General features: G+C 37.1%; 1 protein-coding gene across 2 annotated transcripts in view; it reads left to right on the top strand.

Annotated features, from left to right (window-relative positions):
- TTC29 (tetratricopeptide repeat domain 29) overlaps window positions 1–24,499 on the top strand; it is a 252,291-nt gene that overhangs the window by 82,935 nt on the left and 144,857 nt on the right. For both annotated transcript variants that reach the window (XM_043902567.1, XM_043902568.1), the window contains exon 8: window positions 4,101–4,186. In XM_043902567.1, coding sequence (XP_043758502.1) covers window positions 4,101–4,186 — 86 coding nt within the window. The remainder of the gene's footprint in view (window positions 1–4,100; window positions 4,187–24,499) is intronic.

Below are 24,499 nucleotides of genomic sequence, written 5' to 3'. Positions count from 1 at the left end.
TACTTTTTTTTAACAAGTTGAGGAAGTTCCCCTCTATTCTGAATTTGTTGAGGGTTTTTTTAATCATAAAAAAGGGTTGGATTTTGTGAAATGTCTTTTTCTGCATCTATTAAGATGAAAATGTGGTTTTTCCTTTTTATTAAAAATAGTATATTACATGGATTGATTTGCACATGTTGAATCAACCCTAAATTCCTGGGATAAATCCAGCTTGATCCTGGTGTTTAATCCTTTTTATATACTCCTGGATTGGCTTTGCTGGTAATTGTTGGGAATTGTCTGTATTTATGATGGATGCTGGCTTGTAGTTTTCTTTTCTTGTGGTCTATTTTGATGTCAAAACAATAGTGGCTTCATAGAGTGATTTGGGAAGTTTTTTCTCTTAGTTTTTGGAGGACTCTGTGAAGAATTGGTGATGATTGCATTTTTAATATTCAGTACTTCATCATTGAAGCTATCTGGGCTTCTTTTGTGGAAAGTACTTGATTTCTTAATTTAAGTTCTTTACTTATTGTGTATCTATTCGTATATTCCATCTCTTCTTGAGTCAGTTTCAGTATTTTGTATCTTTCTATTTTTCCATTTTATCAACTGTATCTAATTTGTTGGTATACCATTGTCCATAATATTCCTTTATAACATTTTTTTTTAATCTCTGTAAGAACTGTGGTGATTTCCCTCATTCATTCCTGATTTTTGTAATTTGAGAATTTTCTTTTTTTCCTTGTTCAGTCTAGCTAAAGATCTGTCAATTTTGTAGACTTTTTCAATGAGCCAACTTTTGGTTTTGTTCATAACCTCTTTTTTTCCTATTCACTTATTTCCTTTCTAGTCTTTATTATTTCCTTATGTTTGCTTTAAGTTTAATTAGTTCTTCTTTTTCTACTTTTATAAAGTGAAAAGATATTTCCTTTTTTAAAAAACAGGCATTTATAGCTGTACCTGTCCCTCTAGGCTGTGCTTTAGCTGAATCCCACAAGTTTTGGGGTTTTGTATTTTCATTTTCATTCATCTCAAAGTATTTTCTAGTTTACCTTCTCATTTCTTCTTTGATCCAATGATTATTTAGAAGTGTGTTTAATTTCCACATAGTTGTGAGTTTCTCAAATGTTTCTGTTATCTTTAATTTCATTTTCTTGTGGATACCATCTCCTCAGTGATATCCACTACCCTGACAGCTGTATTTAATATTGAAACCTGCTTTTTTCTTTGTATAGCATTCTCAAATCCCCTTAACCTGCTTAATTTTTTCCCCGAAAATACTTAGCACACTGAAACTTACCATATAATTTATTATGTTTATTTTCAATTTTCTGTCTTTTCCTTTTATTTCTCTCAAATAGAAACTCCCCAAGGACAGGGAGTTTGTCTGGTTAATGTGCTGGTGGATTCCAAGTGCTGAGAACTGTGCCTGCTGTTTGTTGTTCAGTCTCTCAGTCGTGTCTGACTCTTTGTGACCCCGTGGACTGTAGCACGCCAGGCTTCCCGTCCTTCACTAACTCCTGGAGTTTGCTCAGACTCATGTCCATTGAGTCCATGATGCCATCCAACCATCCCATTCTCTGTTGCCCCCTTCTACCTTGTATAGGATGGTCCTAATAAATAAGCACTGAGTAAATGAATGAGTGAATATGGTTAGCCAGATAACAAAAGGAAGGTTTAGGGCACATTTTACTAAAACATTTGAGTTGCTCCCAAGAACGTTTTCTCTGTCCATTATTCCACCTGGGATGACTTCCTCTTTGGATTCTCTAGTAAACATACTAGGATAAGAATGAACAGTTTAGTTTTGAAAATAAAAACGTACTAATTTCTTTAAGATAAGTGATTGTTGACTTGAGTAGTATGGCTAATATAAATTTAACCCACTCAGGCAAATAACACAATATAAATAATATTTGACACTTTTTTTCTTTTGTATGTCACTGTTGAGTGTGTCACTCAACTATACTACATTTTCCGTTGTTATTTTATTACTTTCAGTTTATCTTAACTTCATCTCAATTAGTAAACAGGAAGTTCTTATACTTAAATCCTATTTTAAAACTATTATTTGGTGTAATCTGTTTCAATTAGCTGTTTCAAAATCTTTCTGTCTACAGGAATAGATTTTTTTTTTTGTTCTTTGGGTTGCTTTTTACATAAAGTTTAATGCAAATGATGATCCTGTATGCAAACATGCAGTTGTCACTGTTTTACACCATTTAACACAGCAAGTACAAGTCTCAAGTAATCAACCTTTAACTATTGAAGAGGCAACTTCCCACCATAGTCTTTTCCTTCTACCCCTTCTTTTCCTTCCCTAGTCGCACCTTTCTCCCCAGCAGTCATAAGCCTATAGCAGAGAAAAAGTGAGGACCCAGCTGAATTATGAGTTCAGATTTCCCAGACTGAATCACTAGCATCATCAACTCTGCTGAAGTGAGATCTTGAGGGTGTAATTCTCTGCAACTGATGAAATTGTCAGAGCAGAAAAAATATACTGTCACCGGCATTTGCTGTCCTGTTTCCTGCAGCCGTCCAGTGAGCCAGTGCTTCACAGGAGGTAGTTTAGTGAGTGCCGAGTGTGTGTGCAGTGTAGAGAATTGCTAGCTCCTGTGGAAACCCATCATGGTGGGGATGCAGAGTGCAGAAATCTAAAGATCTTTACTTTCCAAAGATACAAAATGAGGGTACATCTGTCAGCATTTGCATTACCCAGGACTTAGGTAACATTAAAAGGCAAACACTTCCAAAAGTAAAAGAGAATAGTATTATTTTTTAAAATAAGAACCTCCCATGATTCTTGCAAGTATATTAGATTTACATATTAAAGTTTGTGCATTAAATGTTAGTAAAGTATCTGTTTATTAGACAGTGTGATGTATGTCTTGTTGAAGCACATGTTGCTGCTGCTGCTGCTGCTAAGTCGCTTCAGTCGTGTCCGACTCTGTGCGACCCCATAGACGGCAGCCCACCAGGCTCCCCCGTCCCTGGGATTCTCCAGGCAAGAACACTGGAGTGGGTTGCCATTTCCTTCTCCAAGGCATGAAAGTGAAAAGTGAAAGTGAAGTCGCTCAGTCGTGTCCCACTCTTAGCGATCCTATGGACTGCAGCCCACCATGCTCCCCCGTCCATGGGATTTTCCAGGCAAGAGTACTGGAGTGGGGAGCCATTGTCTTCTCTGGAAGCACATGTTACATGTTTACATATTTGGGGAAGAAAAATTTGATAATGCTTGGAATAAAGCACATCCTACAAAAATTAGAAAGGCTAAATTCCTTGTGAAAAGATGGTGAAAAGCATTTACCAGTCACTAGCAAGGAAAAATGTGTTTGGATTTCAAAATATGCATGGAACTTTATACCAAGAAACCAAGCTCTGGCATTCTCACCCAAGTTTTAAGCAATAACTTTACAACTAAACCTAGTTAAGGCCATAATTCCTTAATTTGCTAATTATCTGCCCTATTGGAGACTTAGCTGAATGCCAGTCTGTGTGTGTATGTGTATTTGTGCACCAAGTAAGGCTGATACTCTTTATCAATCATTTCATGTATGTAGTCACAGGTAAGGTGAATGATTGTAGGTTCTACATAGTGGTACATGCATACTAAGTTGCTTTCATCATGTCTGACTCTTGGTGACCCTGTGGACTGCCAGACTCCTCTGTCAGTGGGATTCTACAAGCGAAAATACTGGAGTGGGTTGCATGCCCTCCTCCAGGGGATCTTCCCAACCCATGGATCAAACCCATGCCTCTTAAGTCTCCTACATTGGTAGGCAAGTTCTTTACCATTAACCCTACCTGGGAAGCCCTTACGTGGGTGACTGGTATAGAAATTATATACGGATGTCAAAATGCTAAGACTGGATTTGGTACACAGAGGAAACTCATCATAATTATATTGCTAATACACCTTATTCTATCATCTGTGACCCAGGTAAATTGTATTAATGTCAGCCTTTTTGATCAGTACACAGCTAGGCTTCAGGGGTTGTTGATATAAATCTGTATACTTTGTTATAATAACTTTCCACTGTCTTGAAAAGCAGAGACTCTGTTTGTGGTAATAAGCCCATCTTCAATACCGTAATATATTTTCTACATTTTTGTTTTAGGAAATGACAGAAAGATGGAAGGAGAGGCTTCCTATTACTTGGGCTTAGCGCACTTGGCTGCTGGAGAGTATGAGACAGCATTAGCAGTAAGTCCAAGGAGACTTTTCATCACTGCCACTTTTAATTTCTATTTTATTGTATTTGTTTTATTGTATGTTGTTGTAAGGCCAACAGGAATGGGATGGGCCTGATGTCAGTGTACCTGTTTATGGAGACTAAAGCAGAATGGCAATGTCCTAGAAGCATTAGAAATTGGTTTTACTGATGAAGTTAAATATATCAAATAGTGGGACCCTCCACTCCCATAGCACCAAGGACAAGAGGAAATGGATTTAAATTGCAGCAAAAAGTATACAGTAAAAAAAATTATAGTAAACTTATGATGTGATTTGGGACATTTTTCTTAGAAAAGACTGTGGTTAATAAGCAACAGATTGAATTCCATTGTTGTGGACTTTTCATTTGTGGGAGTTCGGGGAGAGGGCAAAAAATGGGGAAGGCATAGCTAGTCCCAATCTGAGAGGTAGCCTGTTTCATGATACAAATCACTGTTTGCCTATTTTATGATCAGGCTTGGTGTGTTTGACACACAAAAAAATGTCAAGAGCTATCTTTTCTAGAACAGAAATAATTTTTCTCCCATTCTTCTCTTACCTCTAATACATTTCAAGTGTAGCTTCATATTTAATCTTGTTTACATCTCAGGTAATAATCCTATTTGACATGGAGTATTGGCTTTATTTTCAGCTTTAAGGAGCTCTTACTGGCTCTTTTAGTTATTCATGCGATGTAGCATTCCTATAATTGGGCTAGATGCATTCTTTATTGTCCTTAAAATTGGGTCATCATAGGAAACTTGGCTTTTCCTAGTTGACTCTTCCGCTTAATATTTTTTAGTTAATGACTTGCATTCAGCAAGGCTGTTGTGTTCCAGATACTTTCAGGAGCACAGAAGCCAACAAGATGCATATTTCCCTTTAGGAGCTAATTTAATTAGGGTGACCAACTTGTAAACAACTATAATTCACAGCAGGATGGACAGGGGGTTTCTGAATTCAGAGAAAAGTATGTATTTAGTTCAATACTGAAAATTAAGAGGGTTGCACAGAAGAACTTTGAAGGGGTAGGATATTTACAGGCAGAAAGTGTGAGAGTCATGGATAATGGAGTATTAGACACACACTCATTCACATACACTCAATATGAACGTTTGAGAAAGCTTGAGAAGCATTGAATTGTTATGTGCAAGGTAGGATACAGGAGGAGATCAAGCTGGAAAATTAAGTGAAAACTAGCTTAAAGAAACTCCCCCCACCTCATCACATGGCAAGTGCATGGCAAAATAAATTCAAACAATGCCATAGTGTTTACAGTGAAAATAAATCTTCCTTCTAGCCCTATACTCAGTCTCACAGTTTTCTCAAGGGCAATTATAGTTACAAGTTTCTGGTTTATACTGCCAAAAACTTTCATGTATATGCCTGGCATATAAGTACATGTATATGTGTGTCCATTTTGTTGTTTACAAAATAGTAAGTTTTTATACACACCATTCTGCCTCCTGAATTAACTGCCTCCATACTAATGCATATCTAGACAGGTCTCATTTTAAAAAGGACTCACGGTGTCCCGTGGTATAGCTATACTCTAAGGGATTTAACCATCTCCTGTTGGGCATTTAGGTTATCGCCAATAAGTTTTTTTTTTCTTTTTTTAAAATTAATTAATTTATTTTAATTACTTTACAATATTGTAGTGGTTTTTGCCATACATCGACATGAATCAGTCACAGGTGCACATGTGTCCTCCCATCCTGAACTCTCTCCTGCCTCCCTCCCCACCCTATCCCTCTGGGGTGGCCCAGAGCACCTACCGGCTTTGAGTGCCCTGCTTCATGCCTTGAACTTGTGCCGGTCATCTGTTTTACATATGGTAATACACATGTTTCAATGCTATTCTCTCATATCATCTCACCCTCGCCTTCTCCCTCAGAGTCCAAAAGTCTGTTCTTTACATCTGTGTCTCTTTTGCTGCCTTGCATATAGGGTCATCGTTACCATCTTTCTAAATGCCATATATATGCATTAATATATTGTATTGGTGTTTCTCTTTCTGACTTAACTTCACTGTATAATGGGCTCCAGTTTCATCCGTCTCGTTAGAACTGACTCAAATGTGTTCTTTTTATAGCTAAATAACATTTCATTGTGTATATGTACACAACTTCCTTATCCATTTGTCTGTCGATGGGCATCTAGGTTGCTTCCATGTCCTGGCTGTTGTGAACAGTGCTGCAGTGAACACTGAGGTACACGTGTCTCTTTCAATTCTGGTTTCCTCGGTGTATATGCCCAGCACTGGAATTGCTGGGTCATATGACAGTTCTATTTCCAGTTTTTTAAGGAATCTCCACACTGTTCTCTATAGCAGCTGTACCAGTTTGCATTCCTACCAATCAGTTTTTATCACAGCGTATAGCAGTGAACAGCTTTGTGCTGAAGTGAGAGATGATCTACAGAGTAAATTGCTAGAGGTGGAAATGCTGAATTAGAGAGAAGGTGAATTTAAAAATAAATTTTTTATTTCTGATCTTCACTTCAAAGACACTTCACAAATTTATAGTCATATAACAATAACAATAAGTGAAAGTGCCTGCTTTCTCAGGAGCTATTTGTATTTTAAGAATTTAGACATATAGTTAATATGTGTTGTGAATGTCTTTCCAGGCCATTATTTAAGGTATTTTTTTTTTATTAATTGGAGGACAATTTCTTTACAATGTTGTGTTAGTTTCTGCCATACAACAAGGTAAATCAGCCATAAGTACAGGCCATTGTTTTTTTACCTTATGAAATTCTTCCATCCTGAGCGTTTAGATATGTATGTGGTCAAATTTGTCAATTTCTTCTTGTATGATTTCTGGACATTCTTAGAAAGACTACTCATTCCAAATACAGTTTTTTTAAGAATTAGAAATTTATTCTAATTCCAAGATCATATTTTTTAATCTGTTGGGGGATTGGAGAGTCTTAAATGCTTTACTGGGGAATGTGAAGCTCATTTTTTAAGCAATGTGGAATATTTGATGACTTTGATGAGGCTGATGACATGATCTCCTTAATTCACTCACAGTTGTTTATTGAGCACCTTGTGACAGACATCATGCTAGGCACTGGATCTGATCATCCTCACGCTGACAGAGTGCTCTGTTAGTTTTGGCCTTTGCCTTCTTATATTCAGTCTATCATTAGTTCTTATCATCAACTCCATACACTCTTTTTATTCTCTCACTCGTATTTTAAATTTATGTTAGAATATTTTCAGATTTTCAGTATCTTGCTCCTATATTCAACTACTATCTCTCAGAAATTTCTTCTCCTTTCCAAAATGTTGTCCATCTGTTTAAGGATTTTTATGTGATTTTTTTCTCAAAGAATCTTGACATAGAAAAATGTGTAATGTGTCGCACATAAATATCCCTAATTAATGGTTCTCATGAAGAGAAACAGAAGGGACTCTGAAATTTTGCTAATTTTGATCTTGATTTAAAGACTTTAATTTATTAGTTAATGATTAATACATGTAATTGGAGAAGGAAATGGCAACCCACTCCAGTATTCTTGCCTAGAGAATCCTGTGGATGGAGGAACCTGAAGGGCTGCTGTCCATAGGGTCGCACAGAGTCAGACATGACTGAAGCAACTTAGCATGCATGCATGCATTGGAGAAGGAAATGGCAACCCACTCCAGTTTTCTTGCCTGGAGAATCCCAGGGACGGAGGAGCCTGGTGGGCTGCCGTCTGTGGGGTCATACAGAGTCAGACACGACTGAGGTGACTTAGCAGCAGCAGCAGAAATACATTTAATAGAAGAATATGTTGACAAGTATATGAGTGAGATTTGGCCATCCAATCCTTGCTGACAAAGCATTCTTTATTGAATTATGAACTAGCACTAAACTAAAAACAAATAATGGATTTTCTTAGAGCTGAAGTACCTGCTAATGGGGAAAGTCCATTTGGTGAAGAGAAGCGATGATTCCTATAATAAACCTGTGCAGAAGGTCACAGAGACCCTGACATTTTAAAGAGAAGAAAGCTACCCATGTACATCAGGTGCTGAGGAAAGAAGTAGTAATTCCCTTCGACCATTGTCAATTTCCACCTGAAAATTTCCAAGTAGAGTAAATTCTTAATATTAGAAAATAAATGTATCTTATGAAGTCCTAAGATTTCACATTTCTTTTTTTAAAATTTTTTTATTTTTTATTTTTTCATTTATTTTTATTAGTTGGAGGCTAATTACTTCACAATATTGCAGTGGGTTTTGTCATACATTGACATGAATCAGCCATGGAGTTACATGTATTCCCCATCCCGATCCCCCCTCCCACCTCCCTCTCCACCAAATTCCTCTGGGTCTTCCCAGTGCACCAGGCCCGAGCACTTGTCTCATGCATCCCACCTGGGCTGGTGATCTGTTTCACCCTAGATAGTATACATGATGTTCTCTTGAAATAACCCACCCTCACCTTCTCCCACAGAGTCCAAAAGTCTGTTCTGTACATCTGTGTCTCTTTTTCTGTTTTGCATACAGAGTTATCATTACCATCTTTCTAAATTCCATATATATGTGTTAGTATGCTGTAATGTTCTTTATCTTTCTGGCTTACTTCACTCTGTATAATGGGCTCCAGTTTCATCCATCTCATTAGAACTGATTCAAATGAATTCTTTTTAATGGCTGAGTAATATTCCATGGTGTATATGTACCACAGCTTCCTTATCCATTTGTCTGCTGATGGGCATCTAGGTTGCTTCCATGTCCTGGCTATTATAAACAGTGCTGCGATGAACATTGGGGTGCATGTGTCTCTTTCAGATCTGGTTTCCTCAGTGTGTATGCCCAGAAGTGGGATTGCTGGGTCATATGGCAGTTCTATTTCCAGTTTTTTAAGAAACCTCCACACTGTTTTCCATAGTGGCTGTACTAGTTTGCATTCCCACCAACAGTGTAAGAGGGTTCCCTTTTCTCCACACCCTCTCCAGCATTTATTGCTTGTAGACTTTTGGATAGCAGCCATTCTGACTGGCATGTAATGGTACCTCATTGTGGTTTTGATTTGCATTTCTCTAATAATGAGTAATGTTGAGTATCTTTTCATGTGTTTGTTAGCCATCTGTATGTCTTCTTTGGAGAAATGTCTGTTTAGTTCTTTGGCCCGTTTTTTGATTGGGTCATTTATTTTTCTGGAATTGAGCTTCAGGAGTTGCTTGTATATTTTTGAGATTAATCCTTTGTCTGTTTCTTCATTTGCTATTATTTTCTCCCAATCTGAGGGCTGTCTTTTCACCTTACTTATAGTTTCCTTTGTTGTGCAAAAGCTTTTAAGTTTCATTAGGTCCCATTTGTTTATTTTTGCTTTTATTTCCAATATTCTGGGAGGTGGGTCATAGAGGACCCTGCTGTGATTCATGTCGGAGAGTGTTTTGCCTATGTTCTCCTCTAGGAGTTTTATAGTTTCTGGTCTTACATTTAGATCTTTAATCCATTTTGAGTTTATTTCTGTGTATGGTGTTAGAAAGTGTTCTAGTTTCATTCTTTTACAAGTGGTTGACCAGTTTTCCCAACACCACTTGTTGAAGAGGTTGTCCTTTTTCCGTTGTGTATCCTTGCCTCCTTTGTCAAAGATAAGGTGTCCATAGGTGCGTGGATTTATCTCTGGGCTTTCTATTTTGTTCCATTGATCTATATTTCTGTCTTTGTGCCAGTACCATACTGTCTTGATGACTGTGGCTTTGTAGTAGAGTCTGAAGTCAGGCAGGTTGATTCCTCCAGTTCCATTCTTCTTTCTCAAGATTACTTTGGCTATTCAAGGTTTTTTGTATTTCCATACAAATTGTGAAATTATTTGTTCTAGTTCTGTGAAAAATACCGTTGGTAGCTTGATAGGGAGTGCATTGAATCTATAGATTGCTTTGGGTAGTATAGCCATTTTGACAATATTGATTCTTCCAACTCATGAACACGGTATGTTTCTCCATCTGTTTGTGTCCTCTTTGATTTCTCTCATCAGTGTTTTATAGTTTTCTATGTATAGGTCTTTTGTTTCTTTAGGTAGATATACTCCTAAGTATTTTATTCTTTTTGTTGCAATGGTGAATGGTATTGTTTCCTTAATTTCTCTTTCTGTTTTCTCATTGTTAGTGTATAGGAATGCAAGGGATTTCTGTGTGTTAGTTTTATATCCTGCAACTTTACTATATTCATTGATTAGCTCTAGTAATTTTCTGGTAGAGTCTTTAGGGTTTTCTATGTAGAGGATCATGTCATCTGCAAACAGCAAGAGTTTCACTTCTTCTTTTCCTATCTGGATTCCTTTTACTTCTTTTTCTGCTCTGATTTCTGTGGCCAAAACTTCCAACACTATGTTGAATAGTAGTGGTGAGAGTGGGCACCCTTGTCTTGTTCCTGATTTCAGGGGAAATGCTTTCAATTTTTCACCATTGAGGGTAATGGGTTTGCCATATATAGCTTTTATTATGTTGATTTATGTTCCTTCTATTCCTGCTTTCTGGAGAGTTTTAATCATAAATGGGTGTTGAATTTTGTCAAAGGCTTTCTCTGCATCTATTGAGATAATCATATGGTTTTTATCTTTCAATTTGTTAATGTGTATTACATTGATTGATTTGCAAATATTAAAGAATCCTTGCATTCCTGGGATAAAGCCCACTTGGTCATGGTGTATGATTTTTTTAATATGTTGTTGGATTCTGTTTGCTAAAATTTTGTTAAGGATTTTTGCATCTATGTTCATCAGTGATATTGGCCTGTAGTTTTCTTTTTTTGTGGCATCTTTGTCTGGTTTTGGAATTAGGGTGATGGTGGCCTCATAGAATGAGTTTGGAAGTTTACCTTCTTCTGCAATTTTCTGGAATAGTTTGAGTAAGATAGGTGTTAGCTCTTCTGTAAATTTTTGGCAGAATTCAGCTGTGAAGCTATCTGGTCCTGGGCTTTTGTTTGCTGGAAGATTTCTGATTACAGTTTCGATTTCCTTGCTTGTGATGGCTCAGTTAGGATCTTCTATTTCTTCCTGGTTCAGTTTTGGAAAGTTATACTTTTCTAAGAATTTGTCCATTTCTTCCAAGTTGTCCATTTTATTGGCATAGAGCTGCTGGTAGTAGTCTCTTATGATCCTTTGTATTTCAGTGTTGTCTGTTGTGATCTCTCCATTTTCATTTCTAATTTTGTTAATTTGGTTCTTCTCTTTTTGTTTCTTAATAAGTCTTGCTAATGGTTTGTCAATTTTGTTTATTTTTTCAAAAAACCAGCTTTTAGCTTTGTTGATTTTTGCTATGGTCTCTTTAGTTTCTTTTGCATTTATTTCTGCCCTAATTTTTAAGATTTCTTTCCTTCTACTAACCCTGGGGTTCTTCATTTCTTCCTTCTTTAATTGCTTTAGGTGTAGAGTTAGGTTATTTATTTGACTTTTTTCTCGTTTCTTGAGGTAAGCCTGTAATGCTATGAACCTTCCCCTTAGCACTGCTTTTACAGTGTCCCATAGGTTTTGGGTTGTTGTGTTTTCATTTTCATTCATTTCTATGCATATTTTGATTTCTTTTTTGATTTCTTCTATGATTTGTTGGTTATTCAGAAGCATGTTATTTAGCCTCCATATGCTTGAATTTTTAACTGTTTTTTTCCTGTAATTGAGATCTAATCTTACTGCACTGTGGTCAGAAAAGATGACTGGAATGATTTCAATTTTTTTGAATTTTCCAAGACTAGATTTATGGCCCAGGATGTGATCTATTCTGGAGAAGGTTCCATGTGCACTTGAGAAAAAGGTGAAGTTGATTCTTTTGGGGTAAAATGTCCTATAGATATCGATTAGGTCTAGCTGGTCCATTGTGTCATTTAAGGTTTGTGTTTCCTTGTTAATTTTCTGTTTAGTTGATCTATCCATAGGTGTGAGTGGGGTATTAAAGTCTCCCACTATTATTGTGTTACTATTAATTTCCTCTTTCATACTCGTTAGCGTTTGCCATACATATTGTGGTGCTCCTATGAAGAGGAAAATATTTTACCAAAAATCACAGTCAAGACCTTATGCAAATTTGGTCCAGCTCCTAAAATCAAACATTGCAACCATAAAGTTACTTTAAGAAAAAGGATGGCCCTATCTAAGTAAATTGTTTTTGTGCATGAATTTTCTTTCTCTGTAAATACTCCATTGCACTTCCTAATCTTAGGAACATCAACTTAGATCAGTCTTAAGTACATTCATTGAGGTATTTCCCATTATTAAGCAGAACTTACCCTCTGAAAGGAGAATTCCCCATATTGATACTTCATTTGATTTTATAGTACTAAATTCTTGTACTATATTTAATTATTCCATATATAAAATAGTATGTTTGCAGACATGTCAGAATCTTTATAATAACTTATAATGCTCTAACACTGATGTTAGCTCTTATATATGGTTAACCCGAATCTCTAGCCTTATCAGCATCATCCCATAGAAAAATGCAAATAAATAATGTATCTGAAAAATAGTTATACTAATATTCTAGTGACTTATGGATTGTTGATAAATATTAACAATGGAGGATATGGATTATATTTGTAAAATGATATCATCTTAAGGTTTCACTAAATAATTGTAATCAAATTTTATTTATTCTTTGGCTCAACAGATATGAAGATATTATATATATATCAGTAAGCATTTCTATAAAAGGATAATTTATTTTATTTCTAATGTTTAGGGCACAGAAAGTTTGGGGCAAGAGGTTTCTTATATACTTGTTCCCATTTAGTTCCTTTCTTGTTTAATTTGTTACTGTCTCCCTTAATAGTAACTCTCTCTTTCATAACAGTAAGCTGTTCGCCTAAATGATAGTCTAGCTGACATACACATGCTTGCAGATTCTACAATAACATACATAAAACAAGTTTTCCTTTTAATCAGTTTTATAAGTGATAATTTTTATCTACCACTGAAACCGTGATGCAACCCAAATAAATGTGAGCTCTTCACAGCTCTCTTATTGGGATACCATTTTAAAAAGAAAACATCCATCAAGCTAAAAGAAAAGTAATTTCAATTTTTCCATAGTTGTCCTCAGAGAACTAGAGATAAAATTCTTAACTCACAGCAACATTATTTTTAAAAAATTCCTCTCTCCTCCCATTTAAAAAAAAAATCAATTTGTCTTTCTCTAAATATCCTCAAGGTTGTATTTTCACGTCACTTCGTGGACACAAAAAGTCCCTCCTGTGTTCCATTCACAGATGTTTAATCACCCCTCTGTCTCCCATCTCTCCGTCTACCTGCTTTTCCCTCATGGGTCAAAAAATCATGCTCTTCAAAAGGCACATGAAATGTTCAACTTTGATAATTTGTGTGTGTGTGTGTGTGTGTGCATGCACATGTGTGTGTTCAGTCGTGTCTGACTCTTTTCAACCCCATGGACTGTAGCCGGCCAGGTTCCTCTGTCCATGGAAAGACATGTCCAGGCAAGAGTACTGAAGCAGGTTGCCATTTCCTTCTCCAGGGAATATTCCCAACCCAGGAATCCAACCTTCCTCTCTTGTGTTTCCTGCATTAGCAGGCAGATTATTTAGTACTTGTGCAACCTGGGAAGCTCCCGCTAATTGTTAGAGAAATGCAAATCAAAACTACAATGAGGTACCACCTCACACTGTTCAAATGGGCCACCATTAAAAAGTCTACACATAACAAATGCTGGAGAGGATGTGGAAAAAAGGAAACCTTCCTACACAATTGGTGGAAGTGTAAATTGGTACAACTACTGGAAAACAGTGTGGAGGTTCCTCAAAAAACTCAAAGTGGAGTTGCCATGTGGTCCTGCAATCCCATTCCTGGGCATATATCCAGAGAAAACTCTAATTCAAAAATATACATGAACCCCAATGTTCATAGAAGCACTATTTACAACAGCTACCACATGGAAGCAATCTAAATGTCTGTCAACAGAGGAACGGATAAAGATGTGGTACGTTTATACAGTGAACTGTTACCAGAAAAAGCAAGAGAATTCCAGGAAAACATCTACTTCTACTTCATTGACTACACTAAATCCTTTGACTGTGTGGATCACAGCAAACTGGAAAATTCTGAAAGAGATGGGAATACCAAACCACCTTACCTGCCTCCTGAGAAACCTGTATGCAGGTGAAGAAACAACAGTTAGAACTTTACATGGAACAACTAACTGGTTTGAAATTGGGAAACGAATACAACAAGGCTGTATATTGTCACCCTGCTTATTTAACTGCTATGCAGAGTACATCATGTGAAATGTCAGGCTAGATGAATCACAAGCTGGAATCAAGGTTTCTGAGAGAAATATCAACAGCCTCAGATATGCAGTTCATACTCTCTAATGGCAGAAAGCGAAGAGGAACTAAAGAGCCTCTTGTTGAGGATGAAAGAGGAGAGTGAAAAAGCTGACTTAAAACTCAACATTAAAAAAACTTAAGGTCATGGCATCCAGTCCCATCACTTCATAGCAAATAGAAAGAGAAAAAGTGGAAACAGTGAGATTATTTTCCTGGGCTCCAAAATCACTGCAGACGGTGATCACAACCACAAAATTAAAAGATGCTTCCTCCTTGGAAGAAAAGCTATGACAAACCTAGACATCACTTTGCTGACAAAGGCCTGTCTAGTCAAAGCTATGGTTTTTCCAGTAGTCATGTATGGACATAAGAGTTGGGCCGTAAAGAAGGCTGAGTGCCGAAGAATTGATGCTTTTAAATTGTGATGTTGGAGAAGAGTCTTGAGAGTGCTCTGGATAGCAAAGAGATCAAACCAGTCAATTGTAAAGGAAATCAACGCTGAATATTTGTTGGAAGGGCTGATGCTGAAGCTGAAGCTCCAATACTTTTGTCACCTGATGTGAAGAGCTGATTCACTGGGAAAGACCCTGATGATGGAAAAGATTGAGGGCAAGAGGAGAAGGGGCAGCAGAAAATGAGATGACTAGATAACATCACTGATTCAATGAATAGGAGTTTGAGTAAACTCCAAGAGACAGTGAAGGACAGAGAAGCCCCGTGTCCTACAGTTCATGGGGTCACAAAGAGTCAGACATGACTTAGTGGCTGAACAACCACTATATATATATATATATATATGTTCTTTTTCAGATTCTTTTCCATTATAGGTTATTTCGAGATATTGAGTAGAGTTCCCTGGGCTGTACAGCAGGTTCTTGTTGTTTATATATTTTATATAGTAGTGGATATCTATTAATGCCAAATTCCTAATTTATCCATCCCTCCCCTTTCCCTTTTGGTACTCATTAGTTTGTTTTCTATGTTTGCCTTATTGTTGTTTTATAAATAAGTTCATTTGTATAATTTTTTTAGATTCCACATATATGTGATATCCCTAATTGTCAAGTGGTTAAATATTTGAACGAACAGTAAGTTTTGAACTGGTCTTTATATGGAAGTTAACTATGGTATAGAAAGGGTAGGTGAGAGTTGAACTTCTTAGAAGACATGGATCTTACTCCTTCTGCCACATTCGAGCTCCTAACTTTAGCTTAGTCACTTAGCTTCTTGGAAGCTCAGTTTTATTTTTAAAATAAGGGTTACAAATGGCAGTTTCTTTGTGTAAACCAAAAGAAAAAAACATAGGTTTACACTTTAGACTATCAACAGTTTTCAAAAGTGAGATACCATTATTACTACAGACTATAGTATAATTAGCACTGAACAATGACTGCAACAATACTCTAGCGTGTTAGGCTTCCCTGGTGGTTCAGACAGTCCTCTACTAGGTAACATACTAGGTGACATATATTCAGTATCCATCTAGAGTGCCTGCTTTGTACTTATTTTTTTTCTTAACTGTAGTTCACTAGTTGTATCATAGGTAAATTACGTAGTGCTTACATTTATCTTTGTAATAGCATATTTTTATAATAAAAATATAATAGGCCATCATTTTATGGAAATATTAATTTATTAACAAGTTTTCCTTGAATAGGAAAAGCATTTATCTTTTTTAAAAAAGGAACTGGAGTCATTTCTTTCTTTAAAGATCAGACCTCTTCACTACCTATTAAATAGAAGTCTTCTTTCCTTGTAATTTAGAAATCATTACCTAAAAGTGACCCTTCTGTTCCTGTCTAATAGCCTGAGTGTCTGAGGGGAGCTCAGATGCAGGCACAGAGGAAGTCATGACCTCCCCTTCCCAGAGGGCTGCCGGTCATCATTATACAAAACATGCAGACAGTCCTGCATCCAGCCAGTGAGCCTCTTGGTCCCTGCGTAGTTCATCAGCAGCTTGGAAAATATGCTGTAGCAGACTCGCCATGTGGTGTTGAGACAGGTCAGGTACACTCTCAGGAGTTCAGCAATCATTTTCCTGCTAGACATCCAAGTTTTCATCACTTTATCCTTTTGTCCTGTGACCACCTCAGGCAGTCTCCTTGTGGAGAATCTAAAGGAGCAGCTGTTCCAAACCCCACTCTCCCAGTTGTTGCCGTGCAGACTCCTCTGTACTCAGGACCGTATCCCCTCGACACACATTCCCACCAGTATCCAAATAGCACTTCCTTCCTTTTCATCTCGTACCTTTTGCTAAGAAGAGAAATGTTCAAAATATCCATTATCTGATAAGTGAAAGAAAGTCATAGGATTAGAAAAAACACTGATAGAGGAAGTCATATTTCTTAATTTTTTAAAAAATGGATTTATTTCCAAATCATAGCATTATAATCCCCCAAATTATTAAGCAATAACTTCAAGTGGGTTAGCAAGTAGTCCATATCTGATCTTATTTGAAAGTGAAGTGAAAATGAAAGTCACTCAGTCATGTTTGACTCTTTCCGACCCCATGGACTATACAGTCCATGGAATTCTCCAGGCCAGAATACCGGAGTGGGTAGCCATTCCCTTCTCCAAGAGATCTTCCCAACCCAGGGATTGAACCCAAGTCTCCCACATTGCAGGCAGATTCTTTACCAGCTGAGCCACTAGGGAGCCCTCTGATCTTGTTTAATACCTTTTAAACAGCTTTATTAAGAAAATAGTATTTTACATAGTTCATTAAAAATGTTTTAATTTAAGCACATTTTAAACACAAAAGAAATGTAAAAATGTGTTTTAAATAATTTGGAGATTATGCATGTTTTACTAATAATTTTGTGGCTATTATCTCTCTGTTTAAAGTCATGACCTTTCTAAAGCATTAAAACAAGTAACCTTACAGTAACAATTTAGTATAAATTTCTGTACTAAAGACCGCAGACTAAAATCTTAGTAAATTAAATTTTAATTTTAAAATTTCCCTCTAATGGGAAGCTAACTATCCTTAAACCTTTTTTTATTTTTAGTTTTCCTAATTTTTTTTCTTTATGGTATCACAGCTTAGAAAAATTGCCTGTGTAGTTTTTCTTCTTTTTAAATGATAACTACGTGATGGTATTTTTCACATAAGTAACAGTATTTGTCACTTAAGTGACAAAAGCATTATAGAAAAATTTAAAAGCTCAAGAAAAAGTGAAATTTGTATTTTAAAATATAGTAACCTGTATGGTAAAATTTACTAATTGTAGACTTTCATGAAAATGAAGAGATGCTTTATGTAAAAAAAAAAATAAAGTTCATGGCCTATATGAATATAAACACTGATAAAATGAAATTTATTTGATAAATAAAAAATTTTATAAAATTTATTGATTTTCTTTAAAATGTGAAAGCTCATTTTAAATTCCCTTGAGATATAGAACACCACTTTAACCAAAACTTTGTGATTATTGTCATTTATTGTAAAAATTAAAAAGTACCACTAGAGTAGCTGTTTACAAAAGTTCTGTTTCCAGTCATTCACATTTTAAGAAATAGTGCAAAAATTTCTAATATCTGTTTTGAGAGACAACTGAAGAGAAAGATAAGTATTTTTATTTGGTTCATTCTAAAGAGGATGAAGTTCAAGACTCTGAAAATTGAGACTCTAATCAACTATCCCAAACAGTGACATATGGAACATAATGTATGTAGACTCCTTAAAGTTCAAGGCCTAGCATATGAAAATGTTCTCTAGAGCAATAAAGCAACCTGCATAGTTCATCACAAGACTAATTGTAGGACAGACCTAGAGGCAATGGCACAGCTGTTAGGACATGTGGATCCAGAGGCCCACAGAGAAGTCATCACACCTGCAAGGACCTGGAGATGATTATAGGATTAGATGAGCTAAACCACAATCATGTGCAGATCAAACTTCATCATTATAAATACAGCCAAATTGCATATATTTCCTCTACAACATGCAAGGTAACTTCAGAAAGAAAATATAATTCAGCATCTTAAAATTTATCCAAAGCATTCTCAAATCTATCTGTAGTGTAGACAGTTACATGATCTTCAAGTAACTGCTGCATTTTTAAAGATTATCAGTATAATTAATGCTGCTGAATGGTTCAGTCAGTAAAGAATTGCCTGCAACGCAGGAGACCACCTGCGATGTAGGAGACTGTCTACAATGCATGAGACCTGGGTTTGATTCCCTTGGTCAGGGAGGTCCCCTGGAGAAGGAAATGGCAACCCACTCAAATATTCTTACCTAGGAAATCCCATGGAGAGAGGAGCCTGGCGGGCTACAGTCCATGGCGTCACAAGAGTTGGACACAACTTAGTGACTAAACCACCACCGCCAGTGTGCAACAATAGCAACATATACTAGACTCTAAAAAATAGCATCAGTATTATACTCTTAATTTTCAATCTATATACTTAAAAAACTATGTAAAAACTATTTTACCCAGTAATTTCAACTTTCTCCTCAAACAATCATGTAAAAGTTTAGTTGATAACTAATAAAGTAGACTCACAGAAGATTAAACCACTGTTTTGTTTTGTTTTTTTTTTTCATTAATGTCTTCCGTTGACCCTATGTTTTTTTTTTTTTTTTTTTTCCTAAATGATAATGCTGATGGCCAGGGATAGAGAAAAAGAAGGAAGACAGTGAAAAAACTCACCAACCCAGAAAATGATGTTTAGTTCTTGAATAATCAAGGGTTGATTATATAGATGTGTGTAACAGCTTTCATTTCTGAGCATTTCAAGGGAAAAGGTTAAGCTTCTTTTACATAAAAGCATGACTTAGAGGCAAAAGATTAGAAAGTCAAATTGTATCAAAGGTTGGCAAGGATGTGAAACAGCAGGAACTATGGTTAGAAGTGGAGTCTGGTTCAGAGGGATGGGGTAGGCGAGAGTCAGCGTGCCAGCCCCACTCCACAGAGAAACTCTTCAGCAACACATTAGAGAGGGCCTTTGAGTGGAAAGGAAATAAAAGTCAGAGGGAGAACGGAGGGAAAAATATGTGCTAAAAACTATCAGGGGACATGCACAGGTCAGTGGTGTGCCCTGCTCTAAAGAGTGTGGCTAACTTGACTCTATGTGCTGTCCTTAGTCGCTCAGTCCTGTCCGACTCTTTGCAACCTCATGGACTGTAGCCCACCAAGCTCCTTCGTCCAGGGGGATTCTCCAGGCAAGAATACTGGAGTGAGTTGCCATGCCCTCCTCCAGGGGATCTTCCCAGCCCAGGGATTGAACTCAGGTCTCCCACATTGCAGGTGGATTCTTTACCTTCTGAGCCACCAGGGAAGCCCATGCATACTGGAGGAGTTAGCCTGTCCCTTCTCCAGGGGATCTTCCTGATCCAGGAATTGAACCAGGGTCTCTTGCACTACAGGAAGATTCTTTACCAGCTAAGTTATAAATCATGTAAAACAACAGTCACAAAATGCTTTTGATTGCAACCTGAATGTGTCTCATGGTTCTTGCTCAAATATGCATTTTCAGACATTTTTTGCAGAGCTTCCAAAGTGTTCTTTGAGTTCCTGGTGTACATTTTTGCACTGCTATTCGACTTAGAATAGTGACATTTTGATTGGGGTTGCCCTGTCACAGACTTGGAGACATGGATTGGAGTACAACTTGTTTGTCTGGGAGAGATTCCACCGGCAGCAGCATCAGGCCAAAGAAGGAGCCCACAGAGGTGTGTTGCCATCAGAGGCAAATAGAGCTCAGTCCTGCTGGCACTCTCTGGAAACCAATCAGTTATCCCAACAGAGGAACAAGGGACCTGGTGTATTTACCCACGAATTCCCGTCCTCTGTCTTCCAAGGACACTAATTCTCTGGCAGTTCCAGTTTACTGTGAACCCAGCCATCAGACAGGAAGTTCCAGGTGCTGCCTCAGCAGCCCTTGGCTGCACAGGAGCAGCACTGATGTTGTCAAATACACCCATGCAGATCACTTGACTTCTAAACTTCCCTTTCCATCCCATAAAGTGGGGTGATAAAGTTACTGTGAGGATGAGATGAGACAAGATAGTGATGTACTTGGCACTTAGTAAGCATTCAATAAATGGTAGCTTTGTTCTGTTTTAAGAATACTCATGATTTTGCATATCTTCTGACTCAGGAATTATCCATTTAAAGAATTTATCTAGAGGAAATAATTATTAATATATATAAATATTTATAGTATTCTCTGTAATTATTAATATATTCAGAAATTTAGCTGTAACTTTTATACACAATGCTATGTGTTGTTTATAAAGTGGAAAAAAAATCCAAAAACAAAGTAAATGTTCAATAGCAAATTGATTAAACATTGTTGAGTACCCTATGACACTAAAAGTAAATATTTTATAACAATAAAAATATTATTGCCATATTTAATAAAATATGGGGCACAGTACAATGTATATTTTATGGCTGTACTTATATGTATTTACATTACATACATGTATATGAAAATAATGGAGCTTTCCCAGTGGCTCAGCTGGTAGAGAACCCACCTGCCAAGCAGGAGATGCTAGAGATGTTAGTTCTATCTCTCGGTGGGGAACATCCCCTGGAGAAAGAAATGGCAACCTGCTCCAGTATTCTTGCCTGGCAAATTCCACAGACAGAGGAGCCTGGTCGTCTACAGTCCATGGAGTCCCAAAAAATCAGACATGACTGAGCATGTGTGCATACCACATATGAAAATACTAGAAACACCAAATTGTTTTCAGTGGTTATCCTGGAAGCTGGAATAATGGATGACTTTAATTTTCAATTTTGGGGGGAGTGATGGATCTGTATTCCCCCAAATTTCTAACAGCATATATTGCTTTTGCAATAAGAAAAAGTAAGCTATTATTTCTTTCTATTCCATGAAAATTTAAAGACTTTAATTAATGTTTTCAGTAGGTTTTATATAGACTGTTTGTAGTAAAAATCTCCTGCCCAGTATTGATCATAGCAGTTGGTCATTTCAGCAGCTCATCTTATCCCAAAACATTAAAAAAGTTATTAAATGCTTAAAAGGTAATAAATGGCATTTAAAGATGATCTGAAAAAGTGAAAAGACAATCATATAAATTACAAAACATAAAACAATGTAAGCAGGGAGGAAAATACAGCCCTATGGCTTTTGGTATTCTGAGTAAATCTGGCCAAAGTCCATATGAATAAGAATAGTAATTACTATGTCGATGATGGACTATTTTTATGTATTTTTTTAAAATGTTTTATTGAAGTATAGTTGATTTATAGTGTTGTGTTTCAGATTTATAGCACAGTGATATATGCATATATATTAATATTGTGATTGAATATGTATATACAAATATTATAACTGAATTACTGTTCATATATGTTCAATATATTATAATATGAATATATTGAAGGTTCAGTCCTGTCCGACTCTTTGCTACCCCATGGACGATACAGTCCATGGAATTCTCCAGGCCTGGATACTGGAGTGGGGTAGCCATTCCCTTCTCCAGGGGATATTCCCAACCGAGGGATCAAACCCAGGTCTCCCACACTGCAGGCGGATTCTTTACCAGTTGAGCCACCAGGGAAGATTTTATGTTATAATATATATAATATTAATATATTTGTGTATATACATACTTTTTCTGATTCTTTTCCACTATAGGTTATTGCAAGATATTTAAGTTAGTTCCCTGTGCTATTCAGTAGACCTTGTTGGTTTCTTTTTTTCATTTAAGAATTTATTTTAATTAAAAATTTTTTTTGCCGTACCACATGCCTTATTGGGGTCTTAGTTCTCTGACCAGGGATTGAACCCTGACAATGAGAGCAGTAGGTCCTTGTTGTCTATCTTATATACAGTGATGATAGACTGTTATTTGTTTTAGAGTTCAGATTGGTGCAGACTGTTGGGATTTGAGCCATTTCCTCATGCTCAAGTAGGTCCCTATTGTGCTGCAAGCCTGCATTGTCCACAGAGGAAATAGGCCTCTGTGCCAAGCTTGTAACAGGAACCAAGAGCCAGAGAAGCAAGAGCGAAGCCTTATCTTATTTGAAGATGGAGGTAATGACATTTGAGTGGGACCTTTCCAGACCCCTCAGTGGAGAGGAAGCAGCTCAAGTAAAGGCTGAGGAATGCAGAAAATGGGGTGTGAGTGTGGGGGAGTGGAGCTCTTGGGTGGAAAGGCTGGAGAGACTGGGTGGTGGGATGACATCTTTAGGAAACTAAGTAGGTTAGGGACTTGTTTTGGAAGACCAGCGGGCAGTTGTGTGTAGGACAAGTCAAAAAGAAAGAATAGAGAAGGGAAGACTAATTATGAGGCTCTTCTGAAATATTTCTAGGAAAGAAAGATGAGCCCTTGAACTTGGTGGTGGTGGTGTAAATCCTAAGAGACACATTTGAGAGATACTGCATAATTTTACAGTTTTTCTGTCTGGGTAGATAAAAGTATGGAGACAGGATGGGAGCCCAAGTTGAATCTGGGGTTTTTTGTTCAAGTAATGCATAGTATGATGGTATTGTTAACCTGAGATAAAGCCACAGGAGAAACAGCTATGCAGAGGATTTAATAGCAATTTGGAAGACATCTATCATCTGTATCTTTCCAGAACATCACACCATTCCAGCTGCCAGCTTTCGCTGGCTACAGCCTCATTTCTAACCTTGGGTTACAGATTACCAACACCACTGCATCTTGCCCCAGTGAATCCATAAGAGAGGGTCCTGAAATGAGCTAAGTCAGATTGCTTATCTGATAAAATTTGTTTTTAAGGTTTTTTTGACATGGATCATTTTAAAAATCTTTATTAAATTTGTTACAATATTGCTTCAGTTTTATGTTTTGGCTCTTTGGCTGTAAAGCATGTGGGATCTTAGTTCCTGGACCCACATCCCCTGCTTGGGAAGGTGGGGTCTTAACCACTGGATTGCCAGGAAAGTCCCAATATATTTGCTTAATCAGAGTCAGCCTTCTGCGATGTGCCTGGGAGCTTCTAGAGCCATGGAGGATGGTGGGCTGAGAGAATACAGTTAACACAGAGAGAGAGAAAAAGCAAGATAAGAAATTAAGAGAACAATTCCTAGCAGCATCTGAGTCCCTATTTCCCCCTTTGGTCTAAATTAGATTGGGGTGGTTTTCGTCCCATGATTTCAGATGAGCCCTAACTGAACAGAATCATCCTGAGCAATAACAACTGATGTGTCTTTGCATATTATGTGTCTAGAACTGTATTCAGCCTTATTATTCATATGCCTTGCCTCATTTAATACTCACAAGAACCTTAAGAGGCAGATATTACTAGTATTGCCTGTGTATTCCCATTTCACAGATAAAGAAGGTTGAGACTTAGACTGAGTGGCCTCCTCATGGTCACAAAGCCGCAAATGCAGAGCCAAGACTGACTGAGGAGTCAGCTCCACACATAACCGCTGATGCTATTGCAACTGGGGGAGTTGTTAGTAAGATGATTTTAAACTCCCTTGTTGAATCTCATCACAAATCTCTCATGTACACTTTTAATAACATTCTCATCTGTTCTGCTTAAGTAACTACTGATTGGAATAAATAACATTTTGTTATTCATGCCCAATAGAAAGTAGTATTGAATAATGCTTGATGATTAAAAGGAAGAATCACCTCTCAACTGCCGGGCCAGTTCCGAATGAGCACAGAATTGGGAAAAGAGGGTGTGAGGATGCAGAAAGTAGTAGTGTCCAGGGGCATCAGGCTAGTAGGGACCCACTGCTTTGTAGCTTCTTCAGAGAAGATGTCAGGAATTCTCACCTCTCATTTTCATCTTCCATCTCCCTCATGCTCATAGATAATGGGGTACCATGGATTCCTCTTTGGTTATGACTTACCTGCTTAGCTGAATTTGCCTTGTTTTCTCTGGCTGTTTAGCTGACAGTGAACTATGTAGCAGCACTAATGTTAATACATCTGTAAAATGGAAAAAGTAATCGAATTCTTTTTCGAAAACAGTGTATTTAAACACATTCCTACAACCCCTGGTCTCTCCTTGCTACTGATACAAATCTTCTATCTACCAGAAACTCTCAGTAAATGCAAGGGGGTGAGC

Source organism: Cervus elaphus, chromosome 5, assembly GCF_910594005.1.
Source record: "Cervus elaphus chromosome 5, mCerEla1.1, whole genome shotgun sequence".
NCBI lineage: Eukaryota > Metazoa > Chordata > Mammalia > Artiodactyla > Cervidae > Cervus > Cervus elaphus.
Note: the sequence above shows the minus strand (reverse complement) of the source record. Positions and strands in the feature narration are given on the sequence as shown.